This window comes from Podarcis cretensis (genome assembly GCF_951804945.1).
Source record: "Podarcis cretensis genome assembly, chromosome: 10".
NCBI classification, from domain to species: Eukaryota; Metazoa; Chordata; class Lepidosauria; order Squamata; family Lacertidae; genus Podarcis; species Podarcis cretensis.
In genome coordinates, this window is record NC_137179.1 from 3426909 (window position 1) to 3444114 (window position 17206).

Genomic DNA, 17206 nt, shown 5'->3' on the forward strand with positions numbered 1-17206 from the left:
ATAGCTCACATCAACGACCTCCAACAGGAAAAACCTTTTAAATGTATGGAGTGCGGAAGGAGCTTCAGTTTCAATGGAAGCCTTAGAACACATCAACGGACTCACACAAGTGAAAAACCTTATAAATGCATGGAGTGCGGAAAGAGCTTTAGTGAAAATGGAAAACTTAGAATACATCAACGGACTCACACAGGTGAAAAACCTTATAAATGCATGGAGTGCGGAAAGAGCTTTACTGATAATGGAAGGCTTAGAACACATCAACGGACTCACACAGGGGAGAAACCATTTAAATGTATGGAGTGCGGAATGAGCTTTACTGATAATGGAAGGCTTAGAACACATCAACGGACTCACACAGGGGAAAAAGCATTTAAATGTATGGAGTGCGGAAAGTGCTTCAATTTCAATGGAAGCCTTAGAACACATCAACGGACTCACACAGGTGAAAAACCTTATAAATGCATGGAGTGCGGAAAGAGCTTTAGTGAAAATGGAAAACTTAGAACACATCAACAGACTCACACAGGGGAGAAACCATTTAAATGTATGGAGTGCGGAAAGAGCTTTACTGATAATGGAAGGCTTAGAACACATCAACGGACTCACACAGGGGAAAAAGCATTTAAATGTATGGAGTGCGGAAAGTGCTTCAGTTTCAATGGAAGCCTTAGAAGACATCAACGGACTCACACAGGGGAGAAACCATTTAAATGTATGGAGTGCGGAAAGAGCTTCAGTCAGAGTGGACACCTCAATATTCATCTACAAACTCACACAGGGGAGAAACCATATAAATGTATGGAGTGCGGAAAGAGCTTTACTGATAATGGAAGGCTTAGAACACATCAACGGACTCACACAGGGGAAAAAGCATTTAAATGTATGGAGTGCAGAAAGTGCTTCAGTTTCAATGGAAGGCTTAGAAGACATCAACGGACTCACACAGGTGAAAAACCTTATAAATGCATGGAGTGCGGAAAGACCTTTAGTGAAAATGGAAAACTTAGAATACATCAACGGACTCACACAGGTGAAAAACCTTATAAATGCATGGAGTGCGGAAAGAGCTTTAGTGAAAATGGAAAACTTAGAATACATCAACAGACTCACACAGGGGAGAAACCATTTAAATGTATAGAGTGTGGAAAAAGCTTTACTGATAATGGAAGGCTTAGAACACATCAACAGACTCACACAGGGGGAAAAGCATTTAAATGTATGGAGTGCGGAAAGTGCTTCAGTTTCAATGGAAGCCTTAGAACACATCAACGGACTCACACAGGGGAGAAACCATTTAAATGTATGGAGTGCGGAAAGAGCTTCAGTCAGAGTGGACACCTCAATATTCATCTACAAACTCACACAGGGGAGAAACCATATAAATGTATGGAGTGCGGAAAGAGCTTTAGTGAAAATGGAAAACTTAGAATGCATCAACGGACTCACACAGGTGAAAAACCTTTTAAATGTATGGAGTGCGGAAAGAGCTTCAGTCACAATGTGTCCCTTAGATGTCATCAACGGACTCACACAGGGGAGAAACCATTTAAATGTATGGAGTGCGGAAAGAGCTTCAGTCAGAGTAGACACCTCAATATTCATCTACAAACTCACACAGGGGAGAAACCATATAAATGTATGGAATGCGGAAAGAGCTTTAGTGAAAATGGAAAACTTAGAATGCATCAACGGACTCACACAGGTGAAAAACCTTTTAAATGTATGGAGTGCGGAAAGAGCTTCAGTCACAATGTGTCCCTTAGATGTCATCAACGGACTCACACAGGGGAGAAACCATTTAAATGTATGGAGTGCGGAAAGAGCTTCAGTCAGAGTGGACACCTCAATATTCATCTACAAACTCACACAGTGGAGAAACCATTTAAATGTATGGAGTGCGGAAAGAGCTTCAGTCAGAATGGTGACCTTAGAAGACATCAACGGACTCACACGGGTGAAAAACCTTTTAAATGCATGGAGTGCGGAAAGAGCTTCAGTCAGAGTGGACACCTCAATATTCATCTACAAACTCACACAGTGGAGAAACCATTTAAACGTATGGAGTGCGGAAAGAGCTTCAGTAAGAATGGAGACCTTAGAAAACATCAACAGACTCACACGGGTTAAAAACCTTTTAAATGCATGGAGTGTGGAAAGAGCTTTAATTTCAATGCATCCCTTAGAACACATCAACAGACTCACACAGAGGAGAAACCATTTAAATGTATGGAGTGCAGAAAGAGCTTCAGTCAGAGTGGACACCTCAGTATTCATCTACAGACTCACACAGGGGAAAAACCATTTAAATGTACGGAGTGCGGAAAGAGCTTCAGTCAGAATGGAAACCTTAAATTACACCACCGGATTCACACGGGTGAAAAACCATATGAATGTATGGAGTGTGGAAAGATCTTCAGTCAGAGTGGACACCTCAATATACATCAACGGACTCACACAGGGGAGAAACCATTTAAATGTATGGAGTGCAGAAAGAGCTTTCATCATAATGGAAACTTTAGAAAACATCAATGGACTCACACAGGGCAGAAACCATTTGAATGCCTGGAGTGTGGGAAGAGCTTCAGTGAAAGTGGAAATCTTAGAAAACATCAGCAAACACACAGGTGAGAAATCATTTAAATCTATGGCGTGTGGAAGGAGCTTCAATCAGAGTGGAACCCTTAATTTACACCAACAAACTCACCCAAGAGACAAACCATATAGTTATAATGGAGTGTTTAAGAAACATCAAGGGAGTCTCAGATAGGAGAACCCATTTAGATGTATGGAGTGTGGGACATGTTCCTCTCAGAGTCCCTTCTTCTTCACAGCAATGAACTCAGAGGAGATCCGGCTTCCAGCTTCAGGGCCCAGCTGAGTGTTGTCATTATCTCAAACTGGGTAACTCCTGTCTAATCGTCACTGTGTCTGTGTCTCTCCCTGCTTCTGAGACCACGGGAAACGAGGGCCGCCGTTTCTCTCCCTCCTCTTCTGAGGAAAGCTAATCTCCTTGAGAATGCATTCCCCAATATTCAGCTTCAGACCATTCCCTGACAAAACACATTGCCCTGTGTCATTCCAGCCTCTTGCCTCCCTTGCTCCCTTCTGCTGGTGTGTGTACCTGTGTGCTGTATTTCTTTAAATGAAGGTAATGTCTCACAATAGTGAGAATAATTTTAGATATAAAGTACATTTTGACAGGGACGCGGGTGGTGCTGTGGGTTAAACCATAGGTCTGTGGTTTAAATCCCTGCGACAGGGTGATCTCCCATTACTCGGTCCTTGTTCCTGCCAACCTAGCAGTTCAAAAGCATGTCAAAGTGCAAGTAGATAAATAGGTACCGCTTAGGCGGGAAGGTAAACGGTGTTTCCGTGTGCTCTTCTGGTTCGCCAGAAGCGGCTTAGTCATGCTGGCCACATGACCCAGAAGCTGTACGCCGGCTCCCTCGGCCAGCAAAGTGAGATGAGAGCCGCAACCCCAGAGTTGGTCATGACTGGACCTAATGGTCAGGGGTCACTTTACCTTTACCTTACCTTTTGATAGAGAAGGGGAGAGGGTGAATATGGATTGCTGCTGGTGGGTGAGGATTAGGGCTGGGCGATATATTGATATCTTATCCAATGCTGGTTTCTAGACCATATCCCGATAACCTTTGAAAAACCATTGATATGTCAATACACTGCGAATCACAGTGTGTGTTTTGGGATGTGCCTGGAAGCAGCCGGCAGAAAGCTTTGCTTCATAAAGCCCCTGCAGATGCAGAGTTGCTGAATTCCCTCTGAGACAACAGGAAGCGAAAGACACACATCCATTGCCCTGTGTCCTTCCAACCTTTTTCCTCCCTTGCTCCCTTCTGCCGGTGTGTCTGCCTGATGCAGATATCCTGTGTGCTGTATTTTTTTACTGCTGAAACTGGATTTGCTCTCAGGAGCTAAGTTTTGTGCCTCACTGGGGACCCAGTGACAACTGTATGCTTTGAAGGCTCAGTAAAGTATAACTGAAGAAGTCCTGCTGCCTCTGTGTGTGTTTTTGACCTCAGTGTGGGACTTGCTGTACACGTGGCCCTTGTCAGTATATGGAAACATCGCAGCTGCAGACAGCAGACATCACATGATGCGCCTATCTGTGGGAAAGAAGAATTTCCCAGGAAGTTCACAGGCTGGAAAAGTCTCTGTGAAGAATGTAATTTGAAACCTTCCGTGTGCGCATGTACAGGAAGTTTGTCAGACTTGCTGGAAGAACTGAACTGAAAGGACTTGTTTTTCTCTAGTGCTGTCGTCAGAAATAAAAGAATGTAAAAGACATTTCTGACTGTCTCCTTTTCCCTGCTAGGGAAGAAGCAGGAGGAGGGGGGGTGCATTTTACCCACGCTTGGGAAAATGTCGCCTATCAAAATCTCCCTGGTCTGTCTGAATATCAGCCAGAGGAGGTTACCGGTATGCAAGCTCCAAGGACAGTGAGAGGGGCCAGCCTCTGTGGAGGGGGCTTGCAAACCAACAAGTACCCTGCTGCTACTTGGCTCATGCCCTGGAGTTGCTGTACTCAAGCATTCAAGACGGTTTTTGCACCAAACTCTCTCATCCCCACCACTGCAATATCTCCAAACACTTCTTCTTCAACAGAACTTCATCCCTGCCCCTGCGTGTTCTGAAGAAAACTTAAAATACTGTAATTTAACAAGGATTCCCCCCCCCCAAGCCTTATTGCAAGACGGGGAAGAAGGGGCTGTAGGTACGAGGGAAGTCTCCTGGTGGGTACCATGTTCACTCATGAACCCCATGGAGCAACCCCAGAGCTCCTGCTTGTCCTGGGGTTTGGAGAAGATAGTTCTTTTTCATAGTCCCAGAGGTTTTTATTCAGTCATGCTGCTAGGAAGTTTTCCTACCAGAGGACCACAGTGCATATTACCATAATACTGATTTTACTGTTATTTCTGCTTTTACTGTCATGGACTGGCTGGGTTGGGGGGGGGAGGCACCAGCCGGGGGACCCACAAGGGAAGAAGGCTCAGATCCTGTGGACTGGTGATGGGATGGCAATGAGCAGAAAGAGGGAGAAAAGGGAGCAGAACAGGAGGGGAGGTGTTGCAAGCTGAGGAGGAAACCGGGTTTGGTGAGCAGGAAGAGGCTGGGGCAGATAGCAGTTCACGCTCAGAGGGAGGAGAGGAGGGGGGCAGGAGACTGAGAGGAGGCCATCAGCTGAAGCATCCAGGGAGACTCCCCCTCTTGCTGCGACCAGCTCCCCTCTCCCCTGGTCTCCTAGAGCACACAGAGAAACCCAGTTCAGACCCCATGATCCTACACATGATATTAAGAGGGTGTTTCCCTGCCCCCCAACATGCCTCACTTGAATCTCTTTGACAATGAACTGTATTTTCAGCCCAATCACCCCGTTTGGAGAGCTCTTTTAGGGGCTCCTTGCAATCTCTCTTTGTTTGAACAACTCTGGACAAGTTACTGCCACCAGCAAACTTTGCCCCCTCCCTGCTCACTCCTAACTCTCTCCCCCCATCCTTCTGTGCTGCGGAGGGAACCCTGCAGAAAAGATATGGAGTGGTGGTGGGGAAATTGTTATCAGCTCTCCCACTGGTTCGGTAGTGATGCAACCGTTCTTAGGATATGCACGGTGTTGTTGTTCTTGGGGTTGAGTTGCAGCATTTTCCCAATTTCCCGGCATCGACGGTGTTATCTGAATTGCTGGGACCATCGGGGGGGGGGGGTCAAAGACAAATCTACCTCTGGCTTTCTGTGTGTCACATTTCCCTTGGGATGGCCGTCACTTGGCATTGGCTGATCAGATTCCAACTGGGGTAAAGAGTGGTGAAATTCTGGATCTGCCAAAGGCGTAATGGAGTGTCCTATCATTGAATTATCTAGATTGGGCTGGCGTTCTTTGTGTGTTTGGCCTTTTTTGCTCTGATGTTTTCCTCTCCAAGGGAGTGTTACGGCTGGGTTCACCGCATGTATCCATCTTTGACGGCCCTTCCAAATGAATCATGGCCCTATGGTGAAAGCCCTTCGGCGTTGGTTGCTTGGGGTCGGTCCGGCAGAAAGAAAAGCAAAGCCTACTCAAAGGGAAGCCACTCCAGCTTCCAGCCCGTCTGCTCCCACCATGGCTGAAGAAGAATTGCCCTTTGGGAATGGCGGAGCTGAATGGAAGCGGGCGAGGAAGCCCCACAATCGCTCCTGCTGGAGGAATAGGGGCACTGACCCCAATACTCAAAGGTGATGCCCACTTCTGGAATCCGGGAAGGAATTCTCCCCACACTGGTCACATGTGGGGCTCACTTGCCAGAGCCACCTGGAGGGCCTGCCAACAATTCCCATCATCCCTAGTCTTGCTAGCTTGGGATGGTGGGATCTGTAGTCCAAAAACAGCTGGTGACCCAAATTTGGGAAACCCTGTTCTCCCTGAAGGACAAAGGAGGATTCACTTGCATCTGAACATCAGGCAAGTTCTGTAGGATCAGGCCCTGTCTTCTCAGGGGCCCAGCAGGGGCCTCTTCTGGGAAGCCCACCGGCAGAAATGAGCCCCAGAGAAGGGGGGAGGCGCATTTCTTCTAGGGACACGTTTCTGGGGTCCCCACGGTGCCCCCCCAGCCTGGCTCCAATCTGCCAGGGCAGCTGCGTTTTGTTTCGCTGCAGGTGAGCCTGCCCCGTGCAATGTGGGGCTCTTAGAAGGAATTTGAGGGGGGCCGGAGGGACTAGAGCTTGCAAAGGACCATTAGAAGCGGAGGGGAGGCAGGCAGCAGGAGGGCGATGGGGAGGAACCAGCGAGAAGGAGCTTCTGGAGCCGGGCAGCCCCCTCCCCGCCTGCTCCCGGAAGGTTTCCCGAGACCCTCCCCTTTTCATTTCAAGGACTAGGGGACCTCAGCATCCCGGGGTTGCTTTGCTCTGGGGAGGGGAGCTATTTTGCTTCCTGAGGGCAGGAGTCACACTCCTGTCACATTGTGCTGTGTCTGGCTTTTAGGTAGGGGGGTGAGGCCCAGGTGGGAAAGAGTTGAGAAGGAAAATATCCCGGGGTGCTGATTTACTCCGCTGCCCAGCTCCTCAGGGTGCCACTCCCCGGGGGTCCCTCCGGTCAGCAAAAGAAGGGGTCTCCAGCCAAGTTAAAGATGAAAACAGCAGTCACTTGACCTCATCTTTATTTGTTGCAACGAGGTTCAAACACACCAAGAGTAGGAACCCTGATCATATGGTTGCATGAATTTTTAAAGACCTCTCCCCATTTCCCACAATACATTTCCCAATACATTTTCTTTGATGCATCACAGATTTGTCACAAAGTAGGAGTCTTTGGCATTCAGAAACATGGACCCGTCACCCACCCCTGTCAACAAAACCAGTTTCCCACACATTTTTAACTACCCTCTTCCAATAAGAACCATAATAGTATTCAGACATCCCTCTAGCTGCAAGGCTGTCCTGGGCTTCTCCCTTGGAAGTATCAGGATCCTCCTCCTCCTCCTCCTCCTCCTCCAATCCGGCTTCTGTTCCGGGCATAAGGGGGGGGGTGAGTCTCCTCCCAAACTGCCAGTTTCTCGCGGAAGTGGAGCTTCTACGCCGGATTGCCGCTCAGCGCCATAGCTCTAGGGGCGGGAGGGGCGGGAGGGGGAGGGGACCCCCCCCCAACAAAACATTGATGTTGCAGGAAAGGAAATGAGAATCGGGATCGAGGACAAAGAGGTAAAGGGGTCGCGGCGGGGGGGAGAGAGGGGAGAGAAGGACCCAGAGAGGGACTCCGCGCCAGCTCCCCAAAGCGCCTTCCGTGGGCCCCCCCGGCAGGGCCTGGATCCCTGCACGCGTGCTGCGAAGGGGGCTTTCCTCGGCAGGGGTAGACATGGGGCGCCCACCCACGGGGTCCCACGAGGACTCCCCGGCCCCGTTTCCCCCGCGCAGGTATCCCTGGGACCCTGTGCCCTCCGCGCGGAGAGAGGCAGACCATGAAAGGGTTAACGGGCGCGAGAGACGCCTAGATAGAGACCCCCCCCCGTCCCTCCCCATCTCGTCTTGGGGGCCCTCCGGATGGAGAGATGGGTCGCGCATGGCGAGGGGTGAGCCGCGCCAAGGGGGCATCTGGGTGCAGGGGAGACTCCGGGAGAGAGGGAGGGGGGAGCCGGGGGGAGGAGGGAGGGGAGCATCCCTGGGGCAAGGAAGCGAAGCACTGGCGGGGGGCAGGGAAGGAAGACCAGTCTTTGGGGAGACGTCTCCATCGTGCGCCCACGGAGAATCTCCGAAGGGGCCGGCTCGGCTTCTCCCTCCCACCCAAGAATCGACCCCCCCTTCAAGGAAACCAGAGAGGGATCCCTGGAAAGTGGGGAGTCCTGTCCCCATCACCCTTTCCTTCCTGCAAGCTCCATCCTCTTCCCACCCCGTAAGCCCCTGCCCTGTCCAGACACAGCGATTCTGCCCAGTCCAACCACTGTTCACCCTGGAGAGGAGAGGAAATCCCGAGAGGAAGAGGGGAGGGGGGGGGCCTTCTCAGAAGTGACTCTTTGTTTCCTCAGTCCCATCCAGGAATCAGCCAGAAACCTTTCCCTCTCTCTCAGGCTTCCATCCTTAAGTGTCTTTTCCACTGCCTGGTTCATTGAGGATGAGAATAATGTACACCTGTCATCAGAAACAGGGGTCAGAACCTATTTAATTGATCTCAGGATTGATATAGAAGGTGCACCTCAAAGGCATTTCTGTTCCTCTTACTTTTTATAGGCAACGTCAGAGTGACTGACAAGCTGAGATTCTTCCCAGTCAAAGGACCCATTTTCATGATAGACAGTGCTTGTGGCTGGAGGCTGTACAGACAGGGTGCGCCTATGCAGGCCAAAGACTACCAGTATTAGTACAGGTGAGCTGTGTGACCTTCCCAAATTTACAGACTGTATATGAATGAGAGTTTGTGGGTGGGATTATTGTTTACGGCAACCCTGTTATTTTCTCCACCCAAAACATTTCGTGACCTGATATTACACTACGAATTCCAAAATAACTACAAAAAAATCACAAGACAGTACAAATGATTGTAGTATTCATACCCTGCCCATCTGGTTGTGTTTCCAGTACACATAAAAGACAGTAAAACATTAAAAACCTCCTAATACAGGTCTCCCTTCTACTATCTTCTAAATGTCAGGTAGTTGTTCATTTCCTTGACCTCTGAAGGGAGGGAACCAGCAGAAGACCCTCAGAGGAGGACCTCAGTGTTCAGAGCGAAGGATGGGGGTGGAGACGCTGTTTAGGGCTCTAGGTCTCAGATCTTGCTCCTTCATAACAATCTCCTAGACTCACATATAGTTAGCAGAATAGGAAAAACGCTCAGATCAGGAATAAATTCATATCTCAAGAAATAACACAACTTCAGGTTATTAATGAATCAGTACTACATATTCAAGGATGAAGTTTCCACTAAGTAGAGTTATCCCTTTTGCCTTGAATATCCAGCTTTGTCAGTGCCAGATTAGGGTAGTCCTGTGTCAGAAGAGGGGCTCGAGATCAGGCAGCACATCATTATTATAAGGAGCAATGGGGGTGGGTGTTTCCGTCTGGGATTCCCATTTGCCAGCTGCTTTCCTTCTGCTTCTCCTGCTCTCTCCATGCAATGTGAGTTATGTAGACAGAGGTCCATCTCCCAGAACAGGAGCTTCCCTGAGCACCCATTCAGCTGACCCCAAGCACCAAGCCTTGTCACTAGTTCTCTGACTGACCCAGACCACAGTCCCTGGAAAAGATGTAGACCTGGGTCTCATATAATGGTCCACATGGACTTTCTGAGGCCATTGGGACTGTGCAGGTGATTCATGAAGATCTAGAGGTGGAAAAAGGGGTGGATGGAGGATTATGATGCCAAGGATGGGAAATGTCCAAAGGAACGATGAACCAGAGACAGAGAGGGCCTTTTCATGGAGAGAGAGTAGCTGCATTTCCTGTGAGAAAACAATTGATGTGAAAAGGCTGTTTTCCAAGATCATGCTGCTTTATTAATGATGATTGAGGATAATGAAAGGTTGCTGGTGCATTACTATCATTTGACATCATTGCATCTTCATTTCCTAAAAATTTGGAACCTGGGTAGGATTCAGGGGAAATATAGGACATGTTGAAATATGAGGTGGTGCTAATTGCATCTGATATGCTCTCTTTTCCTTTGTTCTCTTCCTTGAAACCCAAACAGTATTTCCTTTCCTCCCACGCTGAGGAGGGTTATGGAGAAGAGAGACAGACTTCCGGGGAAAGGGCACCTTTGGTTTCAATAGATATAGACATTAAAATGTGTGAAATGTGGAACATGCTTCATTGAATGAACACACATAGCTCACATCAACAAACCCCCAAAGTGGCGAAACCATTTAAAGGTATAGAGTGTGAAAAGACTTTCACTGATAGAACACATCAGCCGACTAACATGGGCAAGAAAGGATTCAAATGCAAGGAGTGTGGGAAGAACTTCAGTCAGAGTGGACACCTCAATATACATCAACGGACTCACACAGGGGAAAAACCATTTAAATGCATGGAGTGCGGAAGGCAATTCAGTCAGAGTGGAAGCCTAAATATGCATCAACTGACTCACACAGGGGAGAAACCTTTTAAATGTATGGAGTGTGGAAAGAGCTTCCGTTTCATTGGAAACCTTAGAAGACATCAACAGACTCACACAGGGGAGAAACCATGTAAATGTATGGAGTGTGGAAAGACCTTTCGTGATAATGGAACCCTTAGAGGACATCAAGCGACTCACACAGGGGAGAAACCATATGAATGTATGGAGTGCGGAAAGAGCTTCAGTTTAAATGCAATCCTTAGACGACATCAACGGACTCACACAGGGGAGAAACCATATGAATGTATGGAGTGCGGAAAGAGCTTTCATGATAATGGAAACCTTAGAACACATCAACGGACTCACACAGGGGAGAAACCGTATGAATGTATGGAGTGTGGAAAGAGCTTCAGTTTCAATGCAAACCTTACACGACATCAACGGACTCACACAGGGGAAAAACCATTTAAATGCATTGAGTGTGGAAAGAGATTTAGTGATAATGGAAAACTTAGAAGACATCAACAGACTCACACAGGGGAGAAACCATTTAAATGTATGAAGTGTGGGAAGACCTTTTGTGATAATGGAACACTTAGAGGACATCAAGAGACTCACACAGGGGAGAAACCATTTAAATGTTTAGAATGTGGAAAGAGCTTCAGTCAGAATGGAGACCTTAGAAAACATCAACGGACTCACACAGGGGAGAAACCTTATAAATGTATGCATTGTGGAAAGAGCTTCAGTAATAGTGGAGACCTTAGAAAACATCAACGGACTCACACAGGGGAGAAACCATATGAATGTATGGAGTGCGGAAAGAGATTCAGTTTCAATGGAAGCCTTAGAATACATCAACGGACTCACACTGAGGAGAAACCATATGAATGTATGGAGTGTGGAAAGAGCTTTAGTGATAATGGAACCCTTAGAACACATCAACGGACTCACACAGGGGAAAAACCATTTAAATGCATGGAGTGCGGAAGGAAATTCAGTCAGAGTGGACACCTAAATATGCATCAACTGACTCACACAGGGGAAAAACCATTTAAATGCAATGAGTGTGGAAAAAGATTTAGTGATAATGGAAAACTTAGAAGACATCAAAAGACTCACACAGGGGAGAAACCATATAAATGTATGGAGTGTGGAAAGAGCTTCATTCAGAATGGAGACCTTAGAAGACATCAACGGACTCACACAGGGGAGAAACCATATAAATGTGTGCATTGTGGAAAGAGCTTCAGTAAGAGTGGAAACTTCAATATACATCAACGGACTCACACAGGGGAGAAACCATATGAATGTATGGAGTGCGGAAAGAGCTTCAGTTTCAAAGGAAGCCTTAGAATACATCAACGGACTCACACGGGGGAGAAACCATATGAATGTATGGAGTGTGGAAAGAGCTTTCGTGATAATGGAGACCTTAGAAAACATCAACGGACTCACACAGGGGAGAAACCATATGAATGTATGGACTGTGGAAAGAGCTTTACTGATAATGCAAACCTTAGAAGACATCAACAGACTCACACAGGGGAGAAACCATGTAAATGTATGGAGTGCGGAAAGAGCTTTCGTGATAATGGAACCCTTAGAACACATCAACGGACTCACACAGGGGAAAAACCATTTAATTGCATGGAGTGCGGAAGGAAATTCAGTCAGAGTGGACACCTCAGCGTGCATCTACTAACTCACACAGGGAATAAACCATATGAATGATTTGTTCTCAGGAGCTAGGTTTTGTGCCTCACTGTGGTCCCAGTCATAACTGTAGCCTTTGAAAGCTCAGTAAACTATTACTGAAGAAGTCCTGCTGCCTGTGTGTGTCTTTTTGACCTCAGTGTCGCACTTGCTCTACACGTGGCCCCTACCCTGCTGCTATTTAGCTCATGCCCTGGAGTTGCTGTACTCAAGCACACAAGATGGTTTTTGCACCAAACTCTGCCACTCCCACCACTACATGATCTCCAAACTCTTCTTCAACAACAGAACCTCATCCCTGCCCCCATGTGTTCTGAAGAAAACTTGAAATACTGAAATTCAATGGGAGATTTCCCCCAAAGCCTAAGTTCAAGAGGGGGAATGTGGGGCTGCAGGTACCAGGGAAGCCTCCTGGTGGGCCCATCTTCACTCATGAACCCCATGGGTCAACCAGCTTATTCTGGGGTTTGAGAAGCAGTTTAAATGAAAAGATTGCAAAAAGGGCTTTATTTACAATGGAGTGTTTAAGGAACATCCAGGGACTTTCCCATGGAAGAACCCATTTAGATGTATGGAGTGTGGGACGTTTTCCTTTCAGTGTCCACTCTTTCTTCACAGCAATGAACTCAGCAGGAAATCAGGCTTAAACACACGATGTGTATTTGAAGTTCTTGTGTTTATATGTAAAACTGAACAGCAACGAAATTTTGAAGGCAATGTCAAACAATGTGAGTATAATCTAAGAGGTAAAGCACCTTTTGATAGAGAGGATGAATCTGGTTTGCTGGTGGTGAGTGAGGATGAGGGCTGGGCGATATATTGATATCTGGTCCAATACCGGTTTCTAGACCACATTTTTTTTTTTTAATAATATTTATTAAAAATTTTCCAGAATAAAAAGGAAAGATAGCAAGCAAGAAAGAAAAAACAAATATGATTTACACTTGGTTTCAGTGGCATCTTTCCCGGACTTCCCCCCCTCCCCCTCTTGTATTCCATTTCCCTTAAATTGATTCCACAGATTCTTACCCCAAATTTTAAAACCTTATTTGTAATTTTAAATAACCCATTTATTCCAAATTAATTTATCTTATTTATCTTAATGAACCATTTCTCCTTATATTTTATATAATTCCCTAAGATCGACCCCATTTCCCTTCCACGAATTCCCCTATTTTCAAACAACAAACATGAAAAAAGAAAAGAAAGAAATAATATATAATTTTACAGCCTTTGGATTCCAAATCTCCCCCCCCCCCCCATTCCCCGGTTCCAATCCCCAAAGTTCATCCATTGTCTACTGCCAGCCTGGTGTATCCACGTCTATATCTCAACTCCACTTTGCCGTCTTTTGATAGCTTTTAATTTCAGAAAGTCCAATCTTGAAAAAACTCTCAGAAAAAGTCATTGTTCTTCCATCCAGACCTCTATGTTTAAGAGTCTAACTTAAATTCTATTTCTTGGTCCTTTTAAAGTCTGGATGTTCCAAATACTCCGGCTTCAAATTTGGTCCAGCACTTATTCCTCAGGTTGCTTTTTCCTGTTCTGCTGCAGAAACCTTCTAATTCAGAAACTTCTTGTTCTCCACAGAGGCTTTTGTTATTCAGGAACATAACTTGCGTCAAGTCCCTTCCTTTCTTCAATAGATAAATCCATTGTCTCCTTTAGTATAGAAACCTCTGTAGACAAAATAATGCTTTGTTTTTGCAGCTTTCCCAAGAGATAACAAATCCTGCTCAAATTCATAGTATTTTTCCACTTGCTGCTACTGTTGCAATGTCCCAGCCTCCCTCTAGAGGGAATATGGTAACTTAATTTCTTTCAAAATCAGACCCAAAAGTCAAATAACTTGTTGCCTTTATTTCCAATAATTTATGTCCAAATTGTAACAAATCTAACCAGCAAAGCCATCGTAACAAAGTTCTCTTTTATTTTCCTGCTTTGACAGCTACTTTGACAGCTGTCAAAGTTTCTGTGTCTCTTCACCAGTCTCTCATAGCGGATCGTTCCCGGTTCCCGGGGAGGGGGGGTTGCATTTTAGTTCCCACAAATCAGTCTTCTCCTCCAGCACAATTATTGTAATTTCCCTTCGTGATGTTAAAAATTTTTTTCAGGTAAACAAGTTCATCTCTCGATCTTAGTTGTCAAATCCTTGCGTTGAGCTATCTACAGCAGGGGGGGGCGGACTTCCTTTTTGCACTCCCCCCGCTCGCTCCAAATTCAAAGATCAAATTTCCCTTTTAAGTCCAATCAATTTACTCACGGGTTGTTCCTTTTAGTCCAAATCCGAAATTTTCAAAGAAGAAGTCGTTGCTCTCCGCCGAATGGCATGCGGCTTCGCTGGGCAGGGGAAGCATTGGACTCACAGCACCACACACCCCCCGTCACCCGCTCCGCAGCCTTTAAAAAGGCTCCTTCGCGGGTCGGGGGGGCGCAAATGGTGCCCGCCGAGTCACCAAGTCCATGGGCATCTCCGCCCATGGTTTTTGAGGGTCCCCGCGTCGCTGGCACGGCAGGACCCGACCCCTACCCAGCCGACTCCCTCCGGAGCTCGGAGGGAGTCCGCCATTCGGCGATGGCGCCGACCCGGAAGTCTAGACCACATTTGAAGAACAACTGATATGGCAATACACTGTGAATCACAGTGCGTGTTTCTGGGATGTGCCTGCAAGCAGCGGCAGAAAGCTTTTCTTCGTGACGTCCCTGCAGATGCTGAGTTGCTGACTTCCCTCCAAGACTACAAGAAGCGAAAGGCACACCTCCATTGCCCTGCGTCCTTCCAGCCTCTTTCCTCCCTTGCTCCCTTCTGCCGGTTTGTGTGCCTGACTTAGATATCCTGTGTGCTGTATGATTTTACTGCTGAAACTGGATTTGCTCTCAGGAGCTAAGTTTTGTGCCTCACTGGGGACCCAGTGAGAACTGTATGCTTTGAAAGCTCAGTAAACTATTACTGAAGAAGTCCTGCTGCTTCTGTCTGTGTTTTTGACCTCAGCGTGGGACTTGCTCTACATGTGGCCCCTACCCCATCGATGCTTGGCTAAGGCCCTGGAGTTACTGTACTCAAGCATTCAAGATGGGTGTTTGTGTGTCAGAGTGGTTTTTACACCAAACTCTCTCACCCCCACCACCGCCTGATCTCCAAACATTACTTATTCAACAGAACTTCATCCCTGCCCCCTGCACGTTCTGAAGAAAACTTAAAATTTAATGAGAGATTCCTCCCCCCCCCCCCGAAGCCTAACTGCAAGAGGGGGAACGATGGGTTGCAGGTACCAGGAAAGTCTCCTCTTCAGTCATGAACCACTTATGGGAACCCCAGAGCTACTGCTTATTCTGGGGTTTTGGGAGGATAATATTTTTCCATAATACCAGAAGTTATTAGTCAATCATGCTGCTAGGGAGTCTTCCTGCCAGAGGAGCACAGTGCATATTGCTATCCTACTGATTTTACTGTTGCTGCTGCTTTTGCTGTCATGGACTGGCTGGGTTCATGGGGGGGGGGAGGCACCAGCTGGGAGACCCACAAAGGAAGAAGGCTCAGATCCTGGGGACTGGTGGTGGCATGGCGTTCAGCAGATAGAGGGAGAAAATGGAGCAGAACGTTAGGGGAGGTGTTGCAAGCTGAGGAGGAAACAGGGTTTGGTGAGCAGGAAGAGGCTGAGACAGAGAGCAGTTCAGGCTCAGAGGGAGGGGGGGGGGCTAGGAGACCCAGAAGAGGAGGCCATCAGTTGAAGCATCCAGGGAGACTCCCCCTCCTGCTGTGACCAGCTCCCCTCTCCCCTGGTCTCCTAGAGCACACAGAGAAATCCAGTTCATACCCATGAGCCTATACATTATATTAATGGGCGTAGGTTTTTTTGTCCCAACATGCATCACTTTAATCTCATTGACAATGAACTGTATGGTCTGCCCATTCACCCCATTTGGAGAGGTCCTTTTGGAGCTCCTTGCATCTCTCTTTGTTTGAAAAACCATGGACAATGTACATCGACTTTTAAAACTTTCCCCTTCACCCAGAATACTTTTCAAGTAGCATCTTCACTAGTATGTCACAAATAGGGAGGGGTATCAAAGGGTTACACAAGTTCAACTGTTGGTCACTCTATCAGATACATCTCTGGACACCTCTCCAGTACCCATCACCCAGAGAACAATAAAACTACCGACATAATACAGTAGTACCTCGGGTTAAGAACCTAATTCATTCCAGAGGTCTGTTCTTAACCTGAGGTACCAGTTTAGCTAATGGGGCCTCTTGCTGCTGCCATGCCACCATTGCCGCCGTGCAATTTCTGTTCTCATCCTGAAGCAAAGTTCTTACCCTGAGGTACTATTTCTGGGCTAGCAGAGTCTGTAACCTGAAGCGTCTATAACCCAAGGTACCACTGTAGTAGTAGTAATAATAATAATAATATTTATATCCCACCTGCCTCCCTTGCCGAAGCTGGGCTCAGAGTGGCTAACAACAGTAAAAGTAACACAGTTTACATAAAATCACAATCAATTAATTGAAATACATTCTAAAATCAATTCATTCTAAAATCAATTCAGAATCAAATTACATTCTTGCGTGCAGGGCTTCTCCTGAGATGGGCTTTCAGAATACCTGGCTTGGTCAACTGCCTCTGTGGAAGTCTGTTGTCACCCCTTGGTCACTCCCTGGGTGGGGCAAAGTGTACGTGCTCTCATGCTCGGGGGATTATGGCAGGAGGCCCTGTTCTTGCTGCCTACGTGGCTATCCGCTTCCAGGGTCATGGTGGAGGGTGAAGCCTAAATTTACTTTTTCTTAAAAGTTAAAATGGCGTTGGAACGGGAAGAATCGGTTAAAGTATGGATTTTATGTGAATTTACAAATTTAGGTATCTTTTCCTGAGCTGTCAAGCTGAAAGGATACATTCAGACACAATCTTTGTAACATTGTAGCAACTTTAGGCAATCGAAACCAAAATG

The 17206-nt window shown here is 46.9% G+C and overlaps 1 protein-coding gene and 2 long non-coding RNA genes across 18 annotated transcripts in view; 1 reads left to right on the forward strand and 2 right to left on the reverse strand.

Annotated features, from left to right (window-relative positions):
- LOC307225421 overlaps window positions 1-7468 on the reverse strand; it is a 35306-nt gene extending 27838 nt beyond the window's left edge. Inside the window, exon 1 of the long non-coding RNA XR_013842994.1 lies at window positions 7223-7468. This is a non-coding gene — a long non-coding RNA (uncharacterized lncRNA). The remainder of the gene's footprint in view (window positions 1-7222) is intronic.
- Window positions 1-12521, forward strand: part of LOC307225002 (uncharacterized protein) — a 50091-nt gene extending 37570 nt beyond the window's left edge. For 13 of the 16 annotated variants that reach the window (XM_079992553.1, XM_079992541.1, XM_079992548.1 and 10 more), the window contains one exon: window positions 10172-12521. In XM_079992553.1, coding sequence (XP_079848679.1) covers window positions 10298-12274 — 1977 coding nt within the window. In that variant the 5' untranslated portion in view covers window positions 10172-10297 and the 3' untranslated portion in view covers window positions 12275-12521. Of the gene's footprint in view, window positions 1-7599; window positions 7690-8712; window positions 8849-10171 lie in introns of those variants that run through there. The other 3 variants (XM_079992551.1, XM_079992540.1, XM_079992545.1) reach the window with 3 other exon arrangements.
- LOC307225351 overlaps window positions 1-15476 on the reverse strand; it is an 81733-nt gene extending 66257 nt beyond the window's left edge. The window contains exon 1 of the long non-coding RNA XR_013842919.1: window positions 14860-15476. This is a non-coding gene — a long non-coding RNA (uncharacterized lncRNA). The remainder of the gene's footprint in view (window positions 1-14859) is intronic.
- Between the last annotated feature and the right edge of the window lie 1730 nt (window positions 15477-17206).